Genomic DNA, 22,960 nt, shown 5'->3' with positions numbered 1-22,960 from the left:
TAACTTTAACACAGTAAGACTATATACAATAACAATTATCAAGTAAGGATTACATTCACAATATTCTGTCCATTTGCAGTTAGCATATTCAAAGAAAGTAATGCATTATCTATCCTATCTTCATGAATCCAAAATTTTATACCTAATTTACTTTCTATCATAACTAAGGAAAACTGCAACTATAACTACCTATTCTTCAACTCCAAAGACCCAGAAGGATGTTAATATTGCCTAACAGACATCTGGCTGCCTGAACAGTCACCCAAAATTCCTCTACAACATTGGAGAATCCATCTTCAGCATACAGGCCTAGAGTATCTGGCAGACTTTTCTATGAAGCAGGAATTTTGGACTGTCCTGTCTTGTTTTTGGCAAAGTTTGTCACTTTCCTGTGTGTCTTGCAGAATATCTGACAGACTGTTCTGTGAAGTAGGAATTGCGAAGGACTGTTCTGCCTTGTTTTGGCAAAGTTCAACCGTTTTTTTCCTGTGTGTGTAGCAAGTCCAGTCTGCTAGCACATTGTCAGCAGTCAAAGGCAAGAACAGTTTCTTTGCCTAGGGCCTAACCTTGCCACAGTAAAAGCAAACCCCATAAGGAGTTTCTACAATGTCCATCATCTTCTCTGAAGTAAATTGGTGCTGCTAGGGGCAGATGTGTCTCATTGTCATGAAAAATCTTAAGTTAGCAAAACATTTTAAATGCCATATTCTATAGATCTTTGAAGTTATTTGAAGACCATCTATCTAAAATATACCTATTTAACCTAGAAATTACCTAACATATCTACAAATTTGATTGTTATAAATGACTAACCACTAATCTGTTTCCTGATTATGCTATACAGTTTATAATAACAGCTTTCAAAAACTAGAATTTTACCTTATATTTTTAAATAAACTGCACAGGTACAATACTTTAAACAAAAATAGAAACATATATACAATATGTTGTAACAAAAATAACCTTAAATTTTTAGCAATATACAAAAATCTTTTAAACAAAAGTAGAAACATATACAGTGTAACAAAAATAACTTTAAATTTGCATCAATATTCTGAATTCCCCTAAATAACAACAAACATCCATAACCCACCAAATAACCAAAAGCCATCCACACACCCCCAACTCTTAGGAATGTGGGTGTAGTTTTCTCCATCCTTCTTCATGCTGTCTGCAGATGAAGTATCTTTAGGGTCCCAGAGAGAAAATTTTGAGATTAATGACCAAGTCCTGGAAAGACCAGCCGTAACCTTTGCTGATAGATATCATCTGTCAAGTTTCAAGATGTCTTGCCTGATCAAATCTGATCCATATTAACCCTGAAGGAATCCACAGCCTCTCATCTCCTGTGGGAACAAAACTCCAAAGCATTTTTGATTTCCATTTGACAAATATATTTTTTGACTTTTTAAGTTAAGGCATTCTTAAAGTATATAGGCTGATTTATTTCAACAGTCCCTCTTTCAATTCCAGGTCTCTTTGCAGCTGTCCTTTGCTTTTCAACAATCAAAAAATTTCAAAATCAACACAACATATAGGATCTGTGTATTTCCCATCTTATGTGGCTTTTTTCTTTTATATTACTTTCACTCTCTCTTTAAAGACATTATTTTTAAAGTATTCAATTCTTTCTGTGACTATACCCTTTTTCTTAAGTCTATGTACATTGTTAAACACACTATAACCTGGTTAGAGGTTTTTTCCATCTGGATCTCTTTTACTGTGTATCTCTAGTCTTTTCTGACCACAGGGGCAAACTTTAGCCTGCTAAGGTACACCTGGATTCTCTGCTTACAGCTCTCAGCTGGCTCTGTCCGCTTCTCGGTCATGAAGGCCAAGAGTGAAACTTGAGGCCAGTCAGAGGCTTGTCTTACCAGGAACTGCATTCAGCCTTCCTATAGCTCTAGAGTGCCAATGCTTGCACTTTGGCAGACATTTCTACTTAGTTTTTGTTTCTACTTAATGTACTAGCTGCTCAAGGGCTCTGTGACCCGCAGAAACTGTCCAGCCAAAACTCTTAAAGGAGCCCCATCCCTTTTTGTTGTTGTTGTTCAGCTTTCTCTCAGGCTCTAGCTGAATATTCGAGCCCCAAGTTGGTACGCCAAATTGTTGTCCTTTTTTAAATTGTTGATGCCTTTAAAGCCACAGCTATCTGAATCAGCAACTGCAACTCCATAGTGGTTAGACATTGAGGCCACGCAACTATCAGCAGCAGTTAAGACATTGAGGCCACAAGGGCCAGAGCCAGAGGGAAATCTGCTCCCTCCGGCTCCAACTCTTGCAAAGCTATGAAGGGAACTTAACTAAACCTCTCTCCCTCTAAAGAACTCAAGATCCAAAGGTTAAGGTGGAATTCTGCTCTTCAGGGAGGCTGACTAGCAAGTAGCTCACCTCCTCTCCTTGTTGGCATCCTCCAAAAGACCCTCATGCTTCTCCTCACCCCTCCTTATAAACCCTTCTCCACCTGGCTCCTCCCTACCACTTCCTGTCAACTAGTTGCTGGCAGTCTCCTAACCGCAGGTAAATTTTATTTGATCAAACAAATCTTTGCATCATTAAACAAATGTTGCAGAGCATAAACAAAAGTAAAACACTTTGAAATAATATTCCACAACAGCCGTGATTTCACTTTCCTTTTTCTTTCCCTGTTCTCCTTATAGTTCATCCATTACCTACAATGAGTACAGCAAATGGAGAATTTTAGGAGCTAGAGGCAAAGTACAAGCTTTACTTGGGAGTTCAATAAAATTGAAATAGTTGGTGAGCTTACTGATGAAAATCCAGCTTCATCTACTGTACTTCTCAGCTGTACGATTAGGAGACCAGAGGGGCGATAAGCAAGGCTATGTGCAGTTTACACCTTGAAACAGAAGTGCTGACCAGGTGGAACTGACTTCTTTCCTCCTCTACTTCCCAGGTTCTCAGCACTAAAGCGAACCTTTCATACAACAAACAGCCTTACTAAGAAGGGCACATAAAGAAGTGAGGGAAAGGCAGAGCAGAGCTGCCTGAGATGCAGCAGGTGGGAGAGGAAACAGAAGGAAATACAGGTAGCTCATAGAAATATGCACTGAGATGAATTTTCCAGAAAACCAACAAAACGGCATTAAGAGATTTCCCAACCTGTTTTAAGGGACGAGTAGGGGCAGTGCCTTCCAAAGGGACTTCTTTAAAGTACTCATTTGATGCTTTATTTTTTTAAGTGCCATTACATTTTTATATTGCCCTATAAGTCTATTGTTTCTCGACTATATAATCTCACCTCATCATCAATTCTTAAAGTGGAGTGATGAAAAAATTGTAACAAAGCATTTGCAAAACTTTCTCCAAATTGGACAATGCAAGATTCTGGGTCAGAGAGATCTCCCCTTTATGCGCACCTGTCACACTACAGTGAGATCTTCCCCCACACACCTGTCACAGCACAGTTCAAGCTTACAACAAAAGCACTACTCTTCCTTCAGGTTTTGTATTATATCCTCAGAGGAGATGTCCCTATCCCATCAAGGTAAGCTACAGTTATTAACATAATGTACTGCAATATTTAATACCGCCTCTTCAGAGAAGTTATTACAACAAAGGATGGTGTGTTTAGCTCTATGTCCAGTTCGTTGCCATATCTCTAGGACCTATCTATCATATGTCATTACAGAGAATAAGCGTAAAGTTTTTGTTAAATAAATATTACTAGCTAACTCAAAAGACTGTAGTGGCCATAGATGAGGTAACTGATGTAACAACAAGCTGAAATCCACATAAGCACTCAATGAATATGCTCAGCAGTTAATTTAACTAGCAACTTTTCACAGGAACTTCTCTAACACTATGACTCTGGATGAAAGGTAAAGCAGCTGAGTCAGAACAAGACAGATTGAGGTGCCAGCAGACAGGTCAGAGCAGACTGCCATAATACCTAACAGGTGACTAAAAGAATGAGATGCAGAGTCAGGATAACATGTTGATTCTTAAGTCACCTTGTATCCTTGACAGGAAACGAATCCTCTGACCCCAACAAAATTAATCCCAAAGCAACAAGTACATGCACTTGTCTGGACAGAACATGGAAAAGAAATACTGACCACAGGAAGGAAAACTGACTTTATTTGTGCAGAGCACAATCATTTTCACTAGAAAGCCAGACAGACTCTATATAAAACTGCTGGAATTAAATCCAACACACAGAGCAATACACAAACGTTAATTTCAATTTCTACATATTACAACAATAAACACAAATTAAAATTTAAAAGCAAAAGCCATTTATAACAGTTTTAAAAAGTAAGACATAGTTAAGAATACAAAGCCTGGGGGTTGGTGAAACCTAGACAAACCCAAATTGAAAAATATTCTACAAATTATGTAACCAGTATTCCTTAGAATTGCCTAGGTTCTGAAAAATAAAGATTAAAAAAGTCAGAAAAAAACAAGAGCTGACAAGTAAATATAATAGCCTGAATGAGAAAAAAAAAGACATCAGTGGAAGAACTGGTCAGATATGATCAAAGTGCATGAGGGGAGTTCCAGGATTGTTTCCCAGTTCTGACAATATAGTAACATAAGATGTTGATGGAAGAGCAAAATGAGTAAAGGAACACACACACACACACACACACACACACACACACACACACACACGCATGCACGAATGCACGCGCGCGCGCACACACACACAGATGTAATCAATCTAAAATAAAATATATTAATATAGTTTATAAGAATATCAGAGGAATAATATTTGTACACTGAAAATGAGAAAACACTGCTAAAATTGGAAACATCTAAATACATGGTAAGATTAAGAATGTATATGGATCAAAAGACTTAAGATTACTAAAATAATAATTCTCCCCTAACTGGTCCCAATGAAATTAACTCTAATTAGAATCCCGTCTAGGAGGCTAGTGGTCATGTGGAAATACAGCACCACTAAAACAGTCAAAGCCACTCTGAACAAAAACTAGATCTTCTGTAAGTTACAAATTCCACAAAATATGCAATGAACAGACACTAGATCAACAATACAAAGAAGTGCAGAAATAGAGCCATAAGTACAGGGCCAGTTCATTTCAACAAAGATGTGAAGGCAGTTAGTGGAAAAAGAAACAGAGATTTTTCACCAACAAGTAATGACAGATCTGTTTGACAACTAAATAAAACAAACCACCCACCTACTTTAACTCATGTATTGTTCCACATGTAAAAACTAACTTTAAATGGAAACCTTCATACTATGAACTTTATTGAAGAGAACAAGGCAGGAAAATTTTGTAATATCTGGAAAAGAATAGACTTCTTAGATACAAAATCTAAAGTACGATCCATTAAAAATCAGTAAGTAGGACTTCATCAAAATTAAGAACATGGCACCAGAAGGCTGGCTCAGTGGTTAAGAGTACTTATTCCTCTTGCAGAAGCCCTAATTACAGGAGATCTAACTCCCTCTTCTGAACTCTGCAAGGACTTATGCACATGCATGCCGTGAATACATACATACATATAAACATTCATACACATAAAATAAAATGAATCTGAAAAAGGTATTCAAGACATTTAAGTTAGGTGTGGTGCCACAGTTCTACAATGCAGGCACTCTGGAGATTTAAGTAGGATGATTACAAGTTCCAGGTTAGCATCAGCTACATATTAAGCCTCAAAGTAGTATGGGCTATTTAGTGGGACCCTCACTCAAACAAGCAAACAAGCAAGCTAGCAAGCAAGCAAACAAACAAACAAACGCAAAACAAAAAACCAAAAGGCAATGAATACAACTATAACACAACTGTTGCACCCATAGCTCAGGGGACATTGTGGAAGAGGGGGCAGAAAGATGGTAAGCGCCAAAGGACCAGGAAGTCTGCTGTGAGAGTATGTCTCTTAGAAACAACAAGGAAGCCACATTCAATACCTCAGCAATATGGCTGCCTAAACAAGACCTAAACAATGGCAACACCAAAGACATGCTACATGGAAAGGGGAATGCTGCCGGGCGGTGGTGGCGCACGCCTTTAATCCCAGCACTCGGGAGGCAGAGCCAGGCGGATCTCTGTGAGTTCGAGGCCAGCCTGGGCTACCAAGTGAGTTCCAGGAGAGGCGCAAAGCTACACAGAGAAACCCTGTCTCGAAAAACCAAAAAAAAAAAAAAAAAAAAAAGGAAAGGGGAATGCTCACAGGACCCTACCCCCTTAGACAAAGAACTACAGGCAATTAATGACAGTTGAAAGAGGGAAAATTAGTCTTCCTCAGGGATAATTAGTCTAATTGGTTATCCAACATCAAATGATCAACCCTGAAATCATATACATACAAGGAACACTAAACAGCAGGTTGTATTTATATATGTATGCATATATATATATATATAGGTAATAATAATTAAAGAAAAGGCCATGAAGAAGGAGTGGTGGTGCATGAGAGGGACTAGAGGGTGGAGAGGGAAGGGGGAACTGAAGTAATTATATTTTACCTTTAAAAATGTGGGGGGGGGGGTGCAGCAAGGTAAAGGTGATTGTAACTAAGCTGACAACTTGAGCTTGATCCCCAGGTCTCACACAGCAGGAGGAGAGAACTGATTGCCCCAAGTTGTGTTCTGACCTCCACATGCATGCAGTGGCATGTACAACAACAACAGCAACAACAACAACAACAACAAATGAGTAAGTGTAATACAAAACTGAAAACTATGGTGGTATTTTATTTGTACTGAAATGTAATTTTAATTGTATGTTAATAAATAAAGTTGCCTGGGGGGTCAGAGCTATTAGAGCCATAGCAAAAGCTGGGCGTTGGTGGTGCACGCCTTTAATCCCAGCACTTGGTAGGCAAAGCTAGGTAGATCTCTGTGTGTTCAAGGATACAGCCAGCATTGGAGACACACGCCTTTAATCTCAATACCAACCATAGAAGACCTGGAGGTCTATACAGACAGGCAGTGACAAGGAAGTCATGTGGTTGGTTTTACAACCAATGAGAAGGCAGAACAGAAAGTCTATATAAAGACAAACAGACAGGAAGTAGGTCTCTTTCAGAGAGGTCTCTTGGCTGAAGAGGCTAGCTGCGGCAGGCAGGTAAGGCTCTTAGCTCTGATCTCTTGGCTTTCATCTCTGCACTGGCTCTGTGTTTCTTATTTAATAAGATGGTTACATCTACAGAAAACAACAACAAAGGCAATCCTGAACAAAACTGAAGTCTCCCATTTCCATATTTCAAAAGTTATCACAGGGCTAACATAAAACTGTCTGACAGAGATCATGGTACAGAAGAGAGAACTTGGAAATAAATGATCACATACACCTTCACCTGTTGTTTTATAAGGATGCCACTACCATCTAATTGGGGGGACAGTCTCTTCAACAAATGGTTCTAAACAGCCTGGATATCTTATATGCACAAAAATAAAGTTAAACTCCTACCTTACTCCATAAAGAAAAATTAAGTCAAAGAGTACCAAAGACGATGTAAGCCCTAAGACTGGAAAGCTATTAAAATATAGGAGAACTTACTGACATTGGATTCACTATGATTTCTTAGCTATGACACCTAAAACATGGGCAACAAATGTAAAAACAGATAAATTGTACTACGAGATTGAAAAAAATTATGCATTAAAACACAACAAAGTAAAAAGAAAACCTGCAAGATGAGAGAAATATTTGAAAGTCATATGTCTGATAAAGGACTAATATTTAGAATATATAAAGAGCTCTAACCATTCAGTAACAGAAAGAAGACAAACTGATTTTAAAAAAGAAGAAAGTTTCCCCAATAACTAACAAGCATATTTAAAGACACTCAACATCACTAAACTTTAGGGAATGCAAACCAACCATATCACCTCAAACCCATGAGATGATTGGTATTTTCAAAAATTTAGTACACATAAAACTTGGCACATAATGTATACCGTTAGCAAAGATAACGAGAAACTGAAACACTTATGCACTACTAAATGATGGGTTAAAAAAATGAGATATTTAATTGTTTCACATTCATAGTCAACTGCAGCAAAAATACTATATAAAAAAATTCCAAAAAAAAAAAATTCCAGAAATAAACTGAACTATTAAACTGAACACCACTCAGAGTGGCATGATAAAATCTCATGTCTTACTTCCTCCTGCTGGTGTACTAGGTCTCCCTTTAGCCAGCATATCCACAATGCACACATTGCCTGGCCATTGTTCACTCAGCAGTTGTCTTGGCTATCAGATCAATTATAGTATCATACTTCTTATGTTCAAGTCCTTTTTCCTTAATAATGATTACATGCTAAGCAGTGATTCTAGCAATTAGAATAAGCCAACAAAAAGAAAGTATTTCCTTTAAGTTTTAGTACAATAAGATACTTTGCAAAACTAGATTCATGTAACTTTTATTGTTTTATATATTTATATACATATATATGTTATATACACATAATAAACACAATAGAAAGAGAAGAACATTACCAAACTCCTTTTATGAGGCTACAGTTACTCTGATTCCCAAGCCACACAAAGACGCAACAAAGAGAATTACAGACCAATCTCCCTCATGAACATTGATGCAAAAATACTCAATAAAATATTAGCAAACTGACTCCAAGAACACATCAAAAAAATTATCTACCATAATCAAGTAGGCTTCATCCCAGAGATGCAAGGATGGTTCTACACACAAAAATCGGTCAACGTAATACATCATATAAACAAACTGAAAGAAAAAAACCACATGATCATTTCATTAGATACTGAAAAGGCCTTTGACAAAATCCAACACTCCTTCATGATAAAACTCTTGGAGAGATCAGGAATATAAGGAACATACCTAAACATAATAAAGGCAATTTACAGCAAGCCAACAGCCAACATCAAATTAAATGGAGAGAAACTCAAAGTGATTCCACTGAAATGAGGAACAAGACAAGGCTGTCCTCTCTCCCCATATTTATTCAATATAGTACTCAAAGTTCTAGCTAGAACAATAAGACAACAAATGGAGATCAAGGGGATACAAATTAGAAAGGAAGAAGTCAAATTTTCACTGTTTTCAGATGATATGACAGTATACATAAGTGACCCCAGAAATACTACCAGGGAACTCCTACAGCTGATAAATACCTTCAGTAATGTGGCAGGATACCAGATTAACTCAAAAAAATCAGTAGCGCTCCTATATACAATGATAAATGGGCTGAGAAAGAAATCAGAGAAACATCACCCTTTACAAAAGCCACAAACGATATAAAATACCTTGGGGTAACTCTAACTAAGCAAGTAAAGGACCTGTATGACAAGAACTTTAAGTCCCTGAAAAAAAGAAATTGAAGACGATGTCAGAAAATGGAAAGATCTCCCATGCTCATGGATAGGTAGCATTAACATAGTAAAAATGGCAATCTTACCAAAAGCAATCTACAGATTCAATGCAATCCCCATCAAAATCCCAACACAATTCTTCACAGACCTGGAAAGAACAATACTCAACTTCATTTGGAAAAACAGAAAACCCAGGATAGCTAAAAGAATCCTGTACAACAAAGCCACCTCTGGAGGCATCACTATCCCTAATATCAAGCTCTACTATAGAGCTATAGTAATAAAAACAGCTTGGTATTGGTATAAAAACTGACATGTAGCCCAATGGAATTGAATTGAAGACCCTGACATTAACTCACATACCTATTATACACCTGATTTTTGACAATGAAGCCAAAACTGTACAATGGAAAAAAGAAAGCATCTTCAACAAATGGTGCTGGCATCACTGGACATCAACATGTAGAAGATTGCAAATAGATCCATATCTATCACCATGCATAAAACTCAAGTCCAAGTGGATTAAAGACCTCAATACAAAACTAGTTACACTGAACCTGACAGAAGAGAAAGCAGGAAGTAGTCTTGAATGCATTGGCACAGGAAACCACTTCCTAAATATAACACCAGTAGCACAGACACTGAGAGCAAGAATTAATAAATGGGACCTCCTGAAACTGAGAAGCTTCTGTAAGGCAAAGGACACAGTAAATAAGACAAAAATGACAGCCTATAGAATAGGAAAAGATTTTCACCAACCCCCACATCTGACAGAGGGCTGATGTCCAAAATATCTAAAGAACTTAAGAAACTAGACATCAAAATAATGAACAATTCAATAAAAAAAAAAAATGGGCTATAACCAAACTGAGAATTCTCAAAGGAAAAATCTCAAATGGCTGAAAGACATTTAAGGAATTGCTCAACATACTTAGTCATCAGGGAAATACAAATCAAAACAACTCTGAGATACCATCTTACACCTGTCAGAGTGGCTAAGACCAAAAGCACTGCAGACAGCTTATGTTGGAAAGGATGTGGAGCAAGGGGAACACTCCTCTACTGTTGGTGGGAGTCCAAACTTGTACAGCCACTTTGGAAATCAGTATGGTGGTTTCTCAGAAAATTGGGAATCAATCTTCCTCAAGACCCAGCTATACCACTCTTGGACATATAACCAAGGAATGCTCAATCATACCACAGAGACACATGCTCAACTATGTTCATATCAGCATTATTTTTAATAGCCAGAACCTGGAAACAACCTAGATGTCCCGTAACTGAGGAATGGATTAAGAAAATATGGTATATATACACAATGGAGTAATACTAAGCAGAGAAAAACAATGACATCATGAAATTTGCAGGCAAATGGATGGAACTATAAAATATCATCCTGAGTGAGGTAATCCAGACTAAGAAGGACAAACATGGTATGTACTCACTCATAAGTGGATACTAGAAGTAAGGCAAAGGATAACCAGACAACAACCCACAACTCCAGAGAAGCTAGCTAACAGGGAAGACCCAAAGAGGGATGCATGGATCACCCTGGGAAGGGGAAATAGATGAGATCTCCATAAGTGAACTGGGGGTAAGGGGTGGGCACTGGAGGGTAGGGGATAGGGGATGAGAACATAAGGGAATGGGATGGTCGAGCGGAAACAGGGATGAAGTGGGAAAGCAATGAGAGAGATACCATGATGGAGGGAGATATCATTGGGATAGAGAGAAACCCAGTACTAGGGAAGTTGCCAGGAATCCCCAAGGATGACCCCTGCTTGGACTACTAGAAATAGTGGAGAGGGTGCCTGAACTGAACTGGCTTGCCCCAGTGAACAGATCAGTGAATACCCTAACTGTCATCACAGAACTTTTCTCCAGTGACTGATGGAGGCAGATACAGAGATCCACAGCCAAACACCAGGCAGAGCTCCAGGAGTCCAGTAGGAGAGAGAGAGGAGGGATTCTATAATCAAGTATATCAGGATCATGATGGGGAAACCTGCAGAGATGACCAAACCAAACTAGTGGGAACTCATGAAAGTTGGATCAATGGCTGTGGAGCCTCCATGGGACTGGAGTAGGCCCTCTGCATGGTGAGACAACTGTGCAGCCTGATCTGCTTGGGGGGCCCCCTGGTGGTAGAATCAGAATCCATCTCTGGTGCAGGAGCAGGCGTTTTGGAGCCCACTACCTATGATGGGACACCTCATGCAACCTTGATGCAGGGGGAAGGGCTTGCACTTGCCTCTACTGGATGTGCCTCCCCATGGGAGTCCTTGCCTTCTTGTGGGAGAGAGTGAGGGGTGGGGTGTGGGGGGGAGGGAGACTGGGAGGGCAGGAGGAGGGAAGTGGGGGATCTTTGATTGGTGTGTAAAATGAATGAAAAAATTTCTTAATTAAAAAAAGAAATAATTTTATAATTTAAATTAAAAAAGGGAACTCATAATAATGAGATTTATTTATTGTATGAATTAATCTGTTTAAAAGATAGTGCAAATGATGCACATAGGTGGTTCAACAGTGGAAGTAACCAATTCTCTCCCCCATGACTGCAAGTGTGAAAGCACAGTGGTTCAAATTTAGCGCCAGCAGGGACTCAGGAACTCAGATTTGCATTCTAACATCTAATTAAATACAAAAAGAATAGAAAGATCTGAACACTAAGGCCACACCAAGTATGCCAAGCTCTCTATCAGAGAAAGGACCAGAGGCAAGTACTCCAGAAAGCAGTGTGCAGACATCATGTATGCTTGTACCTACAATTTTTTATTGCCCTCTTTATTCAATCCAGCTGTGAGTCCTAACAAAGAGAAATATGGGGTGTGGCTTATAATAGTTTGAAATGATACGCTGTTAGAAAATGCTTTTCTACCCAGCATTGAGCAGTGCTAGCAAATCCTCAAAATGCTCCCTGAATGAAACAGGAAAGAACAAAACTGCTCTCTGTGGCCACTGGTCAGAACAGTTTTCTAATTCCGGCTTAATATACACTAAGCTGTGCAACATTGGTTAAGCCACTTAATTTCTGTTTCTTTACCTGGAAAAATGGAGACAGAAAAAAAAGAGAAAGAGGGAGAGAGGGAGGAAGAGAGGGAGGGAGGGAAATAGGGAGGGAAGGAGGAGAGAGAGAGAGACAAAGAGGTACACACAGAAAGAACACGGTGCTCAGGAGCAGAAGAACTGCAATCAGTAGATCAAGTATAAAGGACAGGAAATTTGTAGAATAGGAGAACACTTTGTATACAATAACTTACCAAGAACTCAATGCAAACAAGCTTTTCATGAGTTGTCTTCTAGAAATTGTCAAATGCATGACATATAGAGATTAGTAAGTTGTTAAATCTCTACAACTGGGAGTATCAAGAAAAAGAAAAAAGGAAAATGCTGACTTGAAGAACTCCCAGTGCAGCTGATGAAACAGCTAAGACCTCAACACAAGACCTACTAAGTTCAACTCATTGGGTGCTCCCAGAAGGGAAGCTGGAATACAGTAAGCAGGGTACTTGGGACAAAGCACTAACTGCTAGCTCACTTGTTCCATTAGAAAACACTGCTATTTATATTAAAAAACACAAAGATTTTACAGAGTGCATTCCACAGAGACAAATAAAATGCAAGGAAACAGATTATCAGAGAGACTAATTGAAGTTTTTGTAATAGTTCATTAATTATCATAGTAACTGCAGCTAATTACACTTTAAACACAAAGCCAGTCTTAGCAGAATCCTTAAAATAAACAGAAACACAAAAATCTGATACTGTCTTATTTAAAATGAGTATATATTTTTGCATAATTTTAGTCTTATTTAAATTGACTATTATGATATTTTTATATGCTTCTAAGAGTAATAAAAATCTCAATTTGTCTTCTAAAACTATAGTTCAATTATATTTATTGACTTTAGTATTTGCTTTGGTAGAAAATGTAGTTAGCTGCTACCTATATACTTGGTCTGCTACGTTTTAATTAAAAATAAAACAAAAACATAAATATCTTTTACATAGACAAAATGGAGTTTTGTTAAAAAGACATAAAAGATGAAATATTAGAAAGGTATTTTAGGTTCCAGACCCTTTAAGATTTTGTCTTCACTTAAAGCAGGGCATCTGAAAAGGGGGCAGCGAGGGTGCATGTGCAGAGTAGGGAACACAACAGTTTCTTCCAGACTTCCTACTTAGTTACTTACAGTGCTGATCACAATCAACTCTGGCAAACACTACTTGATTTTTATCTGGATATTCTTCCTTAATGACATCAGATGCTTCCTCAAAAATTGGATGCAACATCTGGCTGAAACGACACCTACACACAGACAAGCACATCAATTAGCAGGGAAATGCAGAAGGCACAGGATCTTACTTCAGTTATCATTCATTGATGTTTAATATATGTACAATAAAAAACTTGTGAGACAATCACACATTCAATTTAACCATGCTTCTGATGTTTGTCAATGAATGAGAGGAAACCAACTTGCATTTAAAGATTGTACTCTCTAATGTAATATTGTATAAACTATTAAGTTGATTTGTTGTTCTGCCTTATGATTAACTACCAATGTTATGGTACATGTAGCTATGGATCTCACAGAGGCCATGACATAAGCCTGCAGCATACCCTCTAACTTACATTGCTTGGGTTTGTAACTGTTAAGATCTGAGTGTTTACAGAAGAAATTTGCTTTCTCTGAACAATGAACATATTTCCATATTATTGTACAAACTCTTAGTTTATTGCAAATGCTAGATCAATCCACCGAGCTACTCTATCAATCTCAGACACAAGTTAACATACTAAATAAAACAGTTCTTTTAAAAGAATATGTGGCATATAATGAGTATTTTCCCTTCAAAATATATCTGCACATTAAAATAGGCCATTATCTCTGCAAACATATAAACCGACTATGTCCAGCAGCAAAAGCTCGAATTCCTACGGACTCCCTGACCACTTTCCCCTCTCCCACCTATTTAAAAGTGGGACACAATAGCCACAGTAATACAGGAAATTGTTACTTCTAATCCGAGCTGCCCCTCACTTGGCCAACAACTTCAGAAATACATATTATGGGTGATTAAAGGGACCTAAGGGTGGTGGGGGCTAAGGGGATAAATAGTGTACACATCATACAACCAGCTGGGAAAAATGGACATTTCAGGGGAAAAGGTATTGAGGATATGGTAAAGTACTATAATTGCTACTATTGTTTGTAGAACCCTTATGCACCAAGACATTTTCTTGAAGAAACCCATAAATTCTAATCCATGTGATTTTACATTTATTAGCAATAATCCAGTGACGAATACATGACAGGATGTAGAATTACACCTCCTCCCTATATCTTCTTGCTTCTCTCTCTAGCCTACTCACCTGACTTCCTAAGGAGATGTCCTAGAATATATCAAGGAGACACAATCTGTATCTTCAGACTCCTGCTTTCAAGTGGTTCTTTCCTCTTTAGCATCTTAAGTCTCCCGTCTGGGATAGGTAGGGTCTGTGGACATCATGGACCGTGTCTTATTTGACTACATATTCTAATAAGCGGTTCAATAGATTCTGTTAAAGGAGCAAGCTGATAAATTCAAGAACTAAAGCAGCTGGAACCCAAGGTCTGCGAGGACTTAAAAAAATTCTAGAAATAGACTAGGCAGAGGGCAGGGGAAGGCAGAGACAGGGTTTGGTTTTTGGTTCTGAGATCTTTAGCTAGGGCCTAGTCAAGAACAGATGGAAGGCTTCTGGCAAAGGAGGTCTCACACCAAGGACTCCTCTCTGGGCTGTCCAGTTAAGTTTTTAAGCAGATTCATATTAAAAACAGTATCCGTTTGAATACTAAAAGTTTAAAGTGGAAGGTGAAATTACAGTTCAATTCTAGCCTGATGGCAGTGGCGTAAAGCCTTTAATCCCAGCATTTGGAAGGCAGAGGCAGGCAGTTCTCTGTGAATTCGATGCCTGCCTGGTCTACAGAGCGAGATCCAGGACAGGCACCAAAACTACTGAGAAACCCTGTCTTGAAAAAAAAAAAAGAAGAAGAAAACAGCTGCACAGTTAAATTCTAGTATTACCGCACCTTCGTATGCATGTAAACGCTACATTTACACAGGTAACACCACAAAAGCAATAGAACCACTAAAAGACTTTCATGGTCTTCTGAATCCAATCTTCAATCAAAGGCTTAAATAATCCTTAACAAATCAACCACAGAGGTAACAGTCTTGCAGAGACACTTTGGGGACATTTACTATTATGATCTAATGGAAGAGAAATAAGCTTTAGATTTAGACATAGCTGGCTTTAAATCCCTGATCCACACTTTACTAGCCAGATGGCTATAGCTAAAATTTCTTCTGGCTACAGATGGCCTTTCTGAACCTCAACTTCCTCAATCTAAAATGGAAATTACAATATCTACCTGGAGGACAATCCTGAGCCTTAGAGCAATATATGTAGAGCTTGCCACATTCACAGGATTACTAAGTACCTACTGTGGTTTATTACTCTCTGAGGTATTATAGCACTTCTCAGCAGCTACATAAGAGAACTAAATTTCAGAGAGAATAGTCTATCTAGCCTTTGAAAACACCGGAAAGCTACCAGCAAATTACCCAAGTTTTCTCAGTTGAAAAAAAGAGCAGCAATTTACCATTAATAGTATAAGACATTCTTTAGGTAATATGTTTTCTCAAATAACCACTACTAGTCCACATTTCCAAATCAGATTTTGCACGTCCTAGTCTGCTTTCTTATAATAGCCAGAATTCCTCAGTCCAGAGCACTGCATTCTAGTTTGTTCTGTGCTACAATCTGATCAGGTCACAGGGAAAGTACTTTGCTCCTCTGGATCTGAGTTTCCTTATCTGTAAAGTAAATTGGACTAGATAGTCTCTACCAAACTTTATGACTAACATTAATCCTAATTTGCCTTTAGAAATGCTACCTCCACTACACATTTACATACATATACATGGTATTTTCCTATGAATCTTCAACTTTTTATTAAAGTTTTTTAAATACCTGTATCATGCATCCACACACTGATTCAAGAGACACTGTTATGTACTTATGAGTCATGTATTTTGAAAATGCTTGAGGATGACATTTTAAAGTATAGTTATGGTAACTATCTCCACAAAGCAAAGATGGTATTTGGGAATCACTAACTAGACTGTAGCATGTGTAGAGCTACAGCTGGTAAGAGTGGAGCTGTGAGAAATGCAGATGCTCCTTAACTTACAAAAGAACTAAGTCCATGGAATCTAACATGAACTAAAAATATCTTAAGGCAAAAATGTATTAACTATGCCTACCCTTCAAACGGCACAGCTCAGAAACAGCACAGTGCAGAGTATCAGTTTTTCACCCTCACAATCACCTGGCTGGCTGGGAGCTAGACATTGCCACCACAGTCCACCATAGAGGGAATATATACTGCTTGTCACTAGCCCAGACAGAGGTAACAATTTAAAGTCCAGTTTCTATTGAATGCATATAATTTTTACACAATAGTAAAATTAGAAAGCCATATGCTAAATTATTGCAAACTGGACACTGTACAAGGCTTCCTAGTCTGATTTGACAGAAGGGTAGGCGCACTGATACATGAAGATGACCCGAAGAAAAGTGGCACTTCAGGCTAATATTAAAGATGATTAACAAAATAAAGAAGTATGTGAGAACAAGAAGTGAGCCATCCAGGTTGGGAAGACACAGGAGAGTACATATTTTCACAGAAATTGAAAGAAGTTTGGTGTGACAAGCAGAACATGGGAGTAGAAAGAAGCAAGAGACGCAAGCGAGCAAATCATGAGAGGCCTTGAAGGTCAAGGCAAGGGGTTTAAATCTTAACCCAAAGATTTGGAAAGTTTAAGATAAGAGTGTAAACTCAAATCATTTGCACTGTGGGAAGAACTTAGCCTTATATTACAGAGAATATTGTGGAAATACATAATATAAAAACATAAATACATAATATACAAACTCTGACTTACCCAGCAGAGAATATTGAGGACATATGTAAAACGAAAGGCACAGAAAACAAAGGAAGAGACTGGAAGTCACAGGGAACTAAGGAAACTGCAGGACCAGAGAGCTAGCCCAAAGAGGGTGGTGGCAGCTGGCAGGCAATAAGTCTTTTAGGGAATGGTTAAAAACAATAATGCCAGTGTCTCAAACCACTCTTCAATTAATTCTCCCTCATTCCTATCTCCATCACACATTCTTTAGCATACTTAAACACCATGTTCTAGATTCTGGGAATACTAATAAGTCTGTTTGGTAGGGCACAAACAAATTTAAAAACAAAAACAGTATCTAAGTTGAGCATCTCTAATTTGAAAGTCTGAAATTGCAAATGGTAAACAGTTTCAGATTTTGGAATACTTCAGACTTTAGAGGCACTCAACTACTAAAAGCCTATGTACATATTCAAAAAAACACACCAAATCACTTCCAAGCCAAAGCACTTCAGAAAAGGGAAAATCAACCTGAAGTGAAAAGAAGAAAATGGTCCTAATATCATATAAACACAGAAGACAGGATCTGATCCAGAGCAAGAACTACAGGCCTCCTGGGAGAAAGTATGTAAGTTGAAAATATAACATGTTTTTTATAAACTTGCCACACCTAAATCCTGACTTCCAACCTATGCCCTCTTCTCGTGGGCAGGGAAAAATAGAAAAGAAAGAAAGGGTAGAAGAAAAGAGAGGGGGGTACGAAAACCAAACCCAAAACTAAAAACAAGATTACTTACCAATCAGCATAAAAATTTACTAAAGCAACATCAGCATTATCTGAAATTAAAAAACAAAACCAAAGTTATTTGAGTCTATGCAACATATTTAAAGATATAATTTTCAGCATGATCTTTTCCTGTTTATAAAGGGCCAATTAAATATCCACAATTATAATAACCTCTCACCCAGAAGGCCATACATATGGCAAGGCTGGCTTATATATAACTTAACACTCTCTCTACCCTTGATTGATAGAAATACTTTCACTGTGTCTCAAATGAGTACAAGGCAAAAAAAGAAAACAAATCCTGACTGGGCATATCAATTTCTAAGCAATCCATTCTCATAAAGTTGGATGGTCTAAAGCTTAAAATCCATTTTTATTTTTATTTTTGGTTTTTCGAGACAGGGTTTCTCTGTGTAGCTTTGTGCCTTTCCTGGAACTCACTCTGTAGCCCAGGCTAGCCTTGAACTCACAGAGATCCACCTGGCTCTGCCTCCCGAGTGCTGGGATTAAAGGTGTGTGCCACCAACCTCCCGGCAAAAATACATTTTTAAATATTCTATACACATAGTAACTGGGAACCAGCTCTGCAAGTAGAATCATCTTTAGCTGAAGAAGTCTGAGTAAGTTAACTATTTCTCACTCTCAGAAGTCTACCTTGAAGCATTATAAAATCCACTTTTCCCAGTTCCTACCCACATAATACTCTATCACACCAAAATCTCACTATTGTTTGCATCTTAGGATGTAATGATTCAGGAAAGACACAGTACTGCTTCTTTTGATTAAACCTCACTCAGAGAAACTTAAAACTCTTCCAGCACTCACAAAACTAATGCACAAAGATGTTCCAAAATTTGGAAGGTAAGAGGGAGGAGAATAGCACATGCTTCAAGTTCCTTCCTTTACCTCACACATTTTTGGTCCATTTGCCTGTTCACTCAAGCTGTGATTCACAAAATGGTTTCTGGACCAGAAGCTCCATCACCCAGGAATTTACAGAAATGCAAATTAGGTGCAGTCCAGCAGCTTCTGCCAGGAACATGGGAGTTGGCCAAACACAGTAGATATTAATTAGCCCTCTGTGTCTTTCTGATACCATGTATATAGATATTGCTCCAGAGAGCTCATGAGGTAGAAATAGATTCTTTTGACATTTAAAGTTCCATGAACATAAAACAACATATGGTACTTAATTAATGCCTTTTAATTCCTCTTTATCTCTAGTACTTTCGGTTTTGGTCATATGCAAATCAGTGACATGGTGATTTTTTGTTCATTTTTTAAAGAAAAGAATTTTTGGACACTGCACATATTTTTAAATCTCCTGTACTATAATCAACCATGCATTAACCTTTCTTTCAGTATCTGCAAAAATCTGAATATCTCAAGTTAATTCTATCTAAAATCACACTATCAGCAAACAATACATTCAATACAACAATTACTGAACTTAACTGAGTCAATGTTATCAAAGAGATTGGAGAACAAGTCATTTAATTTAAAGTGGTATCTTAATATTTAGTAGTGTATAGCGGAAACTGCAGGGCCTTAGCAGATCACCTAATGTAATGTCAGGAATAGTATCCACACCAGGACAAACAAACTAAAAGTTACAAGTCTTACAAGCCAGAAAAGAAGGCACACATTTAAAGAAATTTTACTAATAATCAAAACCTAAAGTGCTTTTATAAACTCAGTGAAATGAGCCAGAATGCCAGTTTGTTAACTATTGTAGATAACTAAAATTTTATTTATAAACTATTTACAGAGAAAACATACTTTAAAAAAAAAATCAAGATACTTACTTAAAATTTCATCTATATTCTCTGAATCAAGACTTGTTATTTCAGCTGTTATAGGTGTAAAAACTGAAGTTACCTGAAAATTTAGAAATATAAAATTAACATTTCCATTAAAAGTAAAGTAGTCTAAAACAAATTAATAAAGTTGGCTCTACTTGGTTTTAGAAAATCATCTACCAATTGATTTTAATCATTATTAGCTATCCTAACTTCAGCCTAGAAATTGGTCAAAGAATTCCTACATTTCCAAATAGTTTGTAAATAACTAAGGCAATTATGAATTTATACGGCCATTTTGAAAGTACTGTTGTAAGACTAGGTTCACTGGTTGAGTCACCGTGCAGCAAAGACAGACACTGGGGAGGGAAGCTGGAGGAAGGAAGGCTGACGGTAGAGCCCGCACTGTCTTCACCTTCTGGGACAGCCATGTGCTAGGTGTCAGCTATTAGGAGAAGGAGAATGTTTTCACTTTCACTCTAAAGCGGAAATCCAAGTTCTAGCTTGTCAAAGAGAATCTAGCCGATCTAACCTGCAATGCAGAGAAACGATGAAATTTTAAACCAAAGTGGTCAAGTTTCACTTATTTTAGAAAGTATTATTTATTCTCAGGTTCCATCTCTAATTCAGTCTATCTGTTGCTCAGGGCATCTTTTGTTCAAAGCAGAATTTATACATGAAAATTCATTCACTGAATCACTACTTCACAATGAGTGAAAACGGATGTCAGCTTCCAGTCAAGTAACTGCCAGGTACTCCTTTGGATGCTACTTCATGGACACAGTTCTCACAAGGTGACAATTCAAACTTTAGTAATTCACCAGTACCTCAATAATATACAGGCATGTTGATGCTAGCAGATAAATACCCCAAGTAATTCTTTACAACACTACTATAGGTTTATACTATTTCATCTTTAAAACAAGACTAATGTTCTCACCAAGCTTGCCTCCAAGTTACCATTATGTTTTATAGCCAATAACTTGACTACAGCTGACAGCAATGGATAAACCATACTCTCCTAAAAGTAAGCTTAAGTGATTGCAAGTATCTAAATAATTTGATTTTAGAAATGTTTTCATTATTTTTCAATGCCTCAAAGTTAGTTGGGAAGAGTAGATTTCCTTCCTGTGACCACCTATTACTGATGTAGCTCAAGATGTGCTATGTTCTATCCTGGCATTTGAGAAAACAGATGCAGAAAGTCTCTCTGGCCTTCTTCCTTAAAAAAATTCTCTGACCTTCTAAAGTAGTCTGCATGACTCACTTTAGCTAGAGCAGTGGTTTTCAACTTGTGGGTTGTGACCCCTTTGGGGGCTGCACATCAGATATCCTGCATATCAGATATTTATAATTCATAACAGTAGCAAAATTACAGTTATGAAGTAGCAACAAAATAATTTTATGGTTGGGGGGTCACCACAGCATGAGGAACTATAATAAGTGGTCACAGCATCAGGAAGGTTGAGGACCACTGAGCTAGAGTCTCTTCTTAGGCCCGGAGGAAAAAGATAGATCCCCATTTCTGAAAATGGAGACTCCAGGAAATCTGAACTCAGGCCTTGTTGGGTTCCCCTTGGTATACACCCGCTTGTTTCTACAGGACTCTTCAAAGTGAGAATAACATGTTTCCCTGCTTCTTTCTTTAGACTGTGTATTAAATAAGCCCATCTCATTTGTCTTTTATTACAGAGGTCTCAAACTTAGAAATTTCCTATACACAGACACCAAGAGTCTTCCCACATACATTATGACCAATCTAAAATAACTATGGAACTCAATTATATTAGAACAGTAAGATTTACAGTTGTGTGCTGGAGGAAGAAAAAATTACAGAAACAAAAAAAAATCACAGAGCAGTAAAACTGATCACTATCAAAGTCAAGTCATTAAATAACAGAATTTACCAAATATCTATTAGGTAACAAGGGCACAAATGTCTACAGTATGATAAAATCTGCCTCATAAGTTCTCAAACTAGGAGCAAAGAGAATGGCAAAATGTGTTAAATGCTAAGATTAAAGATAAAAATTTGAGAGGAGTTGGGGGAGGGGAAACATGATGAGAATATATTGTATGAAAAATTTTTATTTTCAATAAAAAAGAAAATCATCTTTTAAAAAAGAAGATATGATCTCTGGATGCATAATCCAAGGAAGCCTATTTTTCAAGAGTTACCAATTACGTATTACCTATTAAAACATACACTTTCACACTGGGCCTTGTGGCACATATCTTTAATCTCAGCACTTGGGAGTCACAGGCAGATGACTAGAAGGAACTCTTTGTTCTGGGTCAGCCATGGATACAGAGTAAGTCCCTATCTCAAAAAGAAAAAAAAAAAAAGTTTACAGAAAGTAAAACACTTAAATTCTAAATTTAATTGTTTTTTATTTTGAAATAGTTACATGACATTTATATACTAGGTAATAAAGAAAATGAGGTAATAACTGATTTGCCTGTCATCTTAAAAAACACTGTACTGGGACATATGCAATTGGAGAGACTGGCATAGCTGGCAGCTGGGTTTGTTAAAGGACTCAAAGCAAGAGAACTGCCTCTGACCCAATGGTCTCTCTTCCCTTGGGGGAGCAAAAGGGGTTTCCTATTAGTATTAGCATTTCTATTAATATGCAATATAAAAAGTTTATTTGAATGCTACCAAGCTCCACCAGACACATTCATTCTACACACACACACACACACACACACACACACACACATCAGACATAAATAAACTCTCTTAAGAGACCCCAGTTTAAGCCCATTGTCTTGGAGCTTTATATAGTTAATACCAATCCTTTCCCTCTACAGGCAAGTTTTTTTGTTTTGTGTTGGTTTGGTTTTGGGGTTTGTTTTGTTTGTTTGTTTGCTTGTTTGTTTGTTTTTGGTTTTTCGAGACAGGGTTTCTCTGTGTAACAGTCCTGGTTGTCCTGGAACTCGCTTTGTAGACCAGGCTGGCCTTGAACTCACTGAGATCTGTCTATAGGCAGTTTTTTCGGCAAAAAGTTATATCAAATCACTGTAGCAAACAAGCCTTAGAAACTGAAAGGAACTGTACAGTGATCTTTACCAATCCTAATCTTGATGCATTGCCTCCTCATCTAACGTGCTAGGACAAGACA

At 37.7% G+C, this 22,960-nt stretch overlaps 1 protein-coding gene across 1 annotated transcript in view; it reads right to left on the bottom strand.

Moving 5' to 3' along the window:
• Window positions 1-22,960, bottom strand: part of Erp44 (endoplasmic reticulum protein 44) — an 89,838-nt gene that overhangs the window by 40,136 nt on the left and 26,742 nt on the right. Inside the window, exons 2-4 of the mRNA XM_052714964.1 lie at window positions 19,842-19,914; window positions 18,047-18,086; window positions 13,487-13,602 (exon numbers count right to left, since the gene is read on the bottom strand). Coding sequence (XP_052570924.1) covers window positions 13,487-13,602; window positions 18,047-18,086; window positions 19,842-19,914 — 229 coding nt within the window. The remainder of the gene's footprint in view (window positions 1-13,486; window positions 13,603-18,046; window positions 18,087-19,841; window positions 19,915-22,960) is intronic.

The sequence above is a fragment of the Peromyscus californicus genome, unplaced genomic scaffold (assembly GCF_007827085.1).
Source record: "Peromyscus californicus insignis strain IS unplaced genomic scaffold, ASM782708v3 Scaffold_5__1_contigs__length_169319896, whole genome shotgun sequence".
Classification (NCBI taxonomy): domain Eukaryota; kingdom Metazoa; phylum Chordata; class Mammalia; order Rodentia; family Cricetidae; genus Peromyscus; species Peromyscus californicus.
Note: the sequence above shows the minus strand (reverse complement) of the source record. Positions and strands in the feature narration are given on the sequence as shown.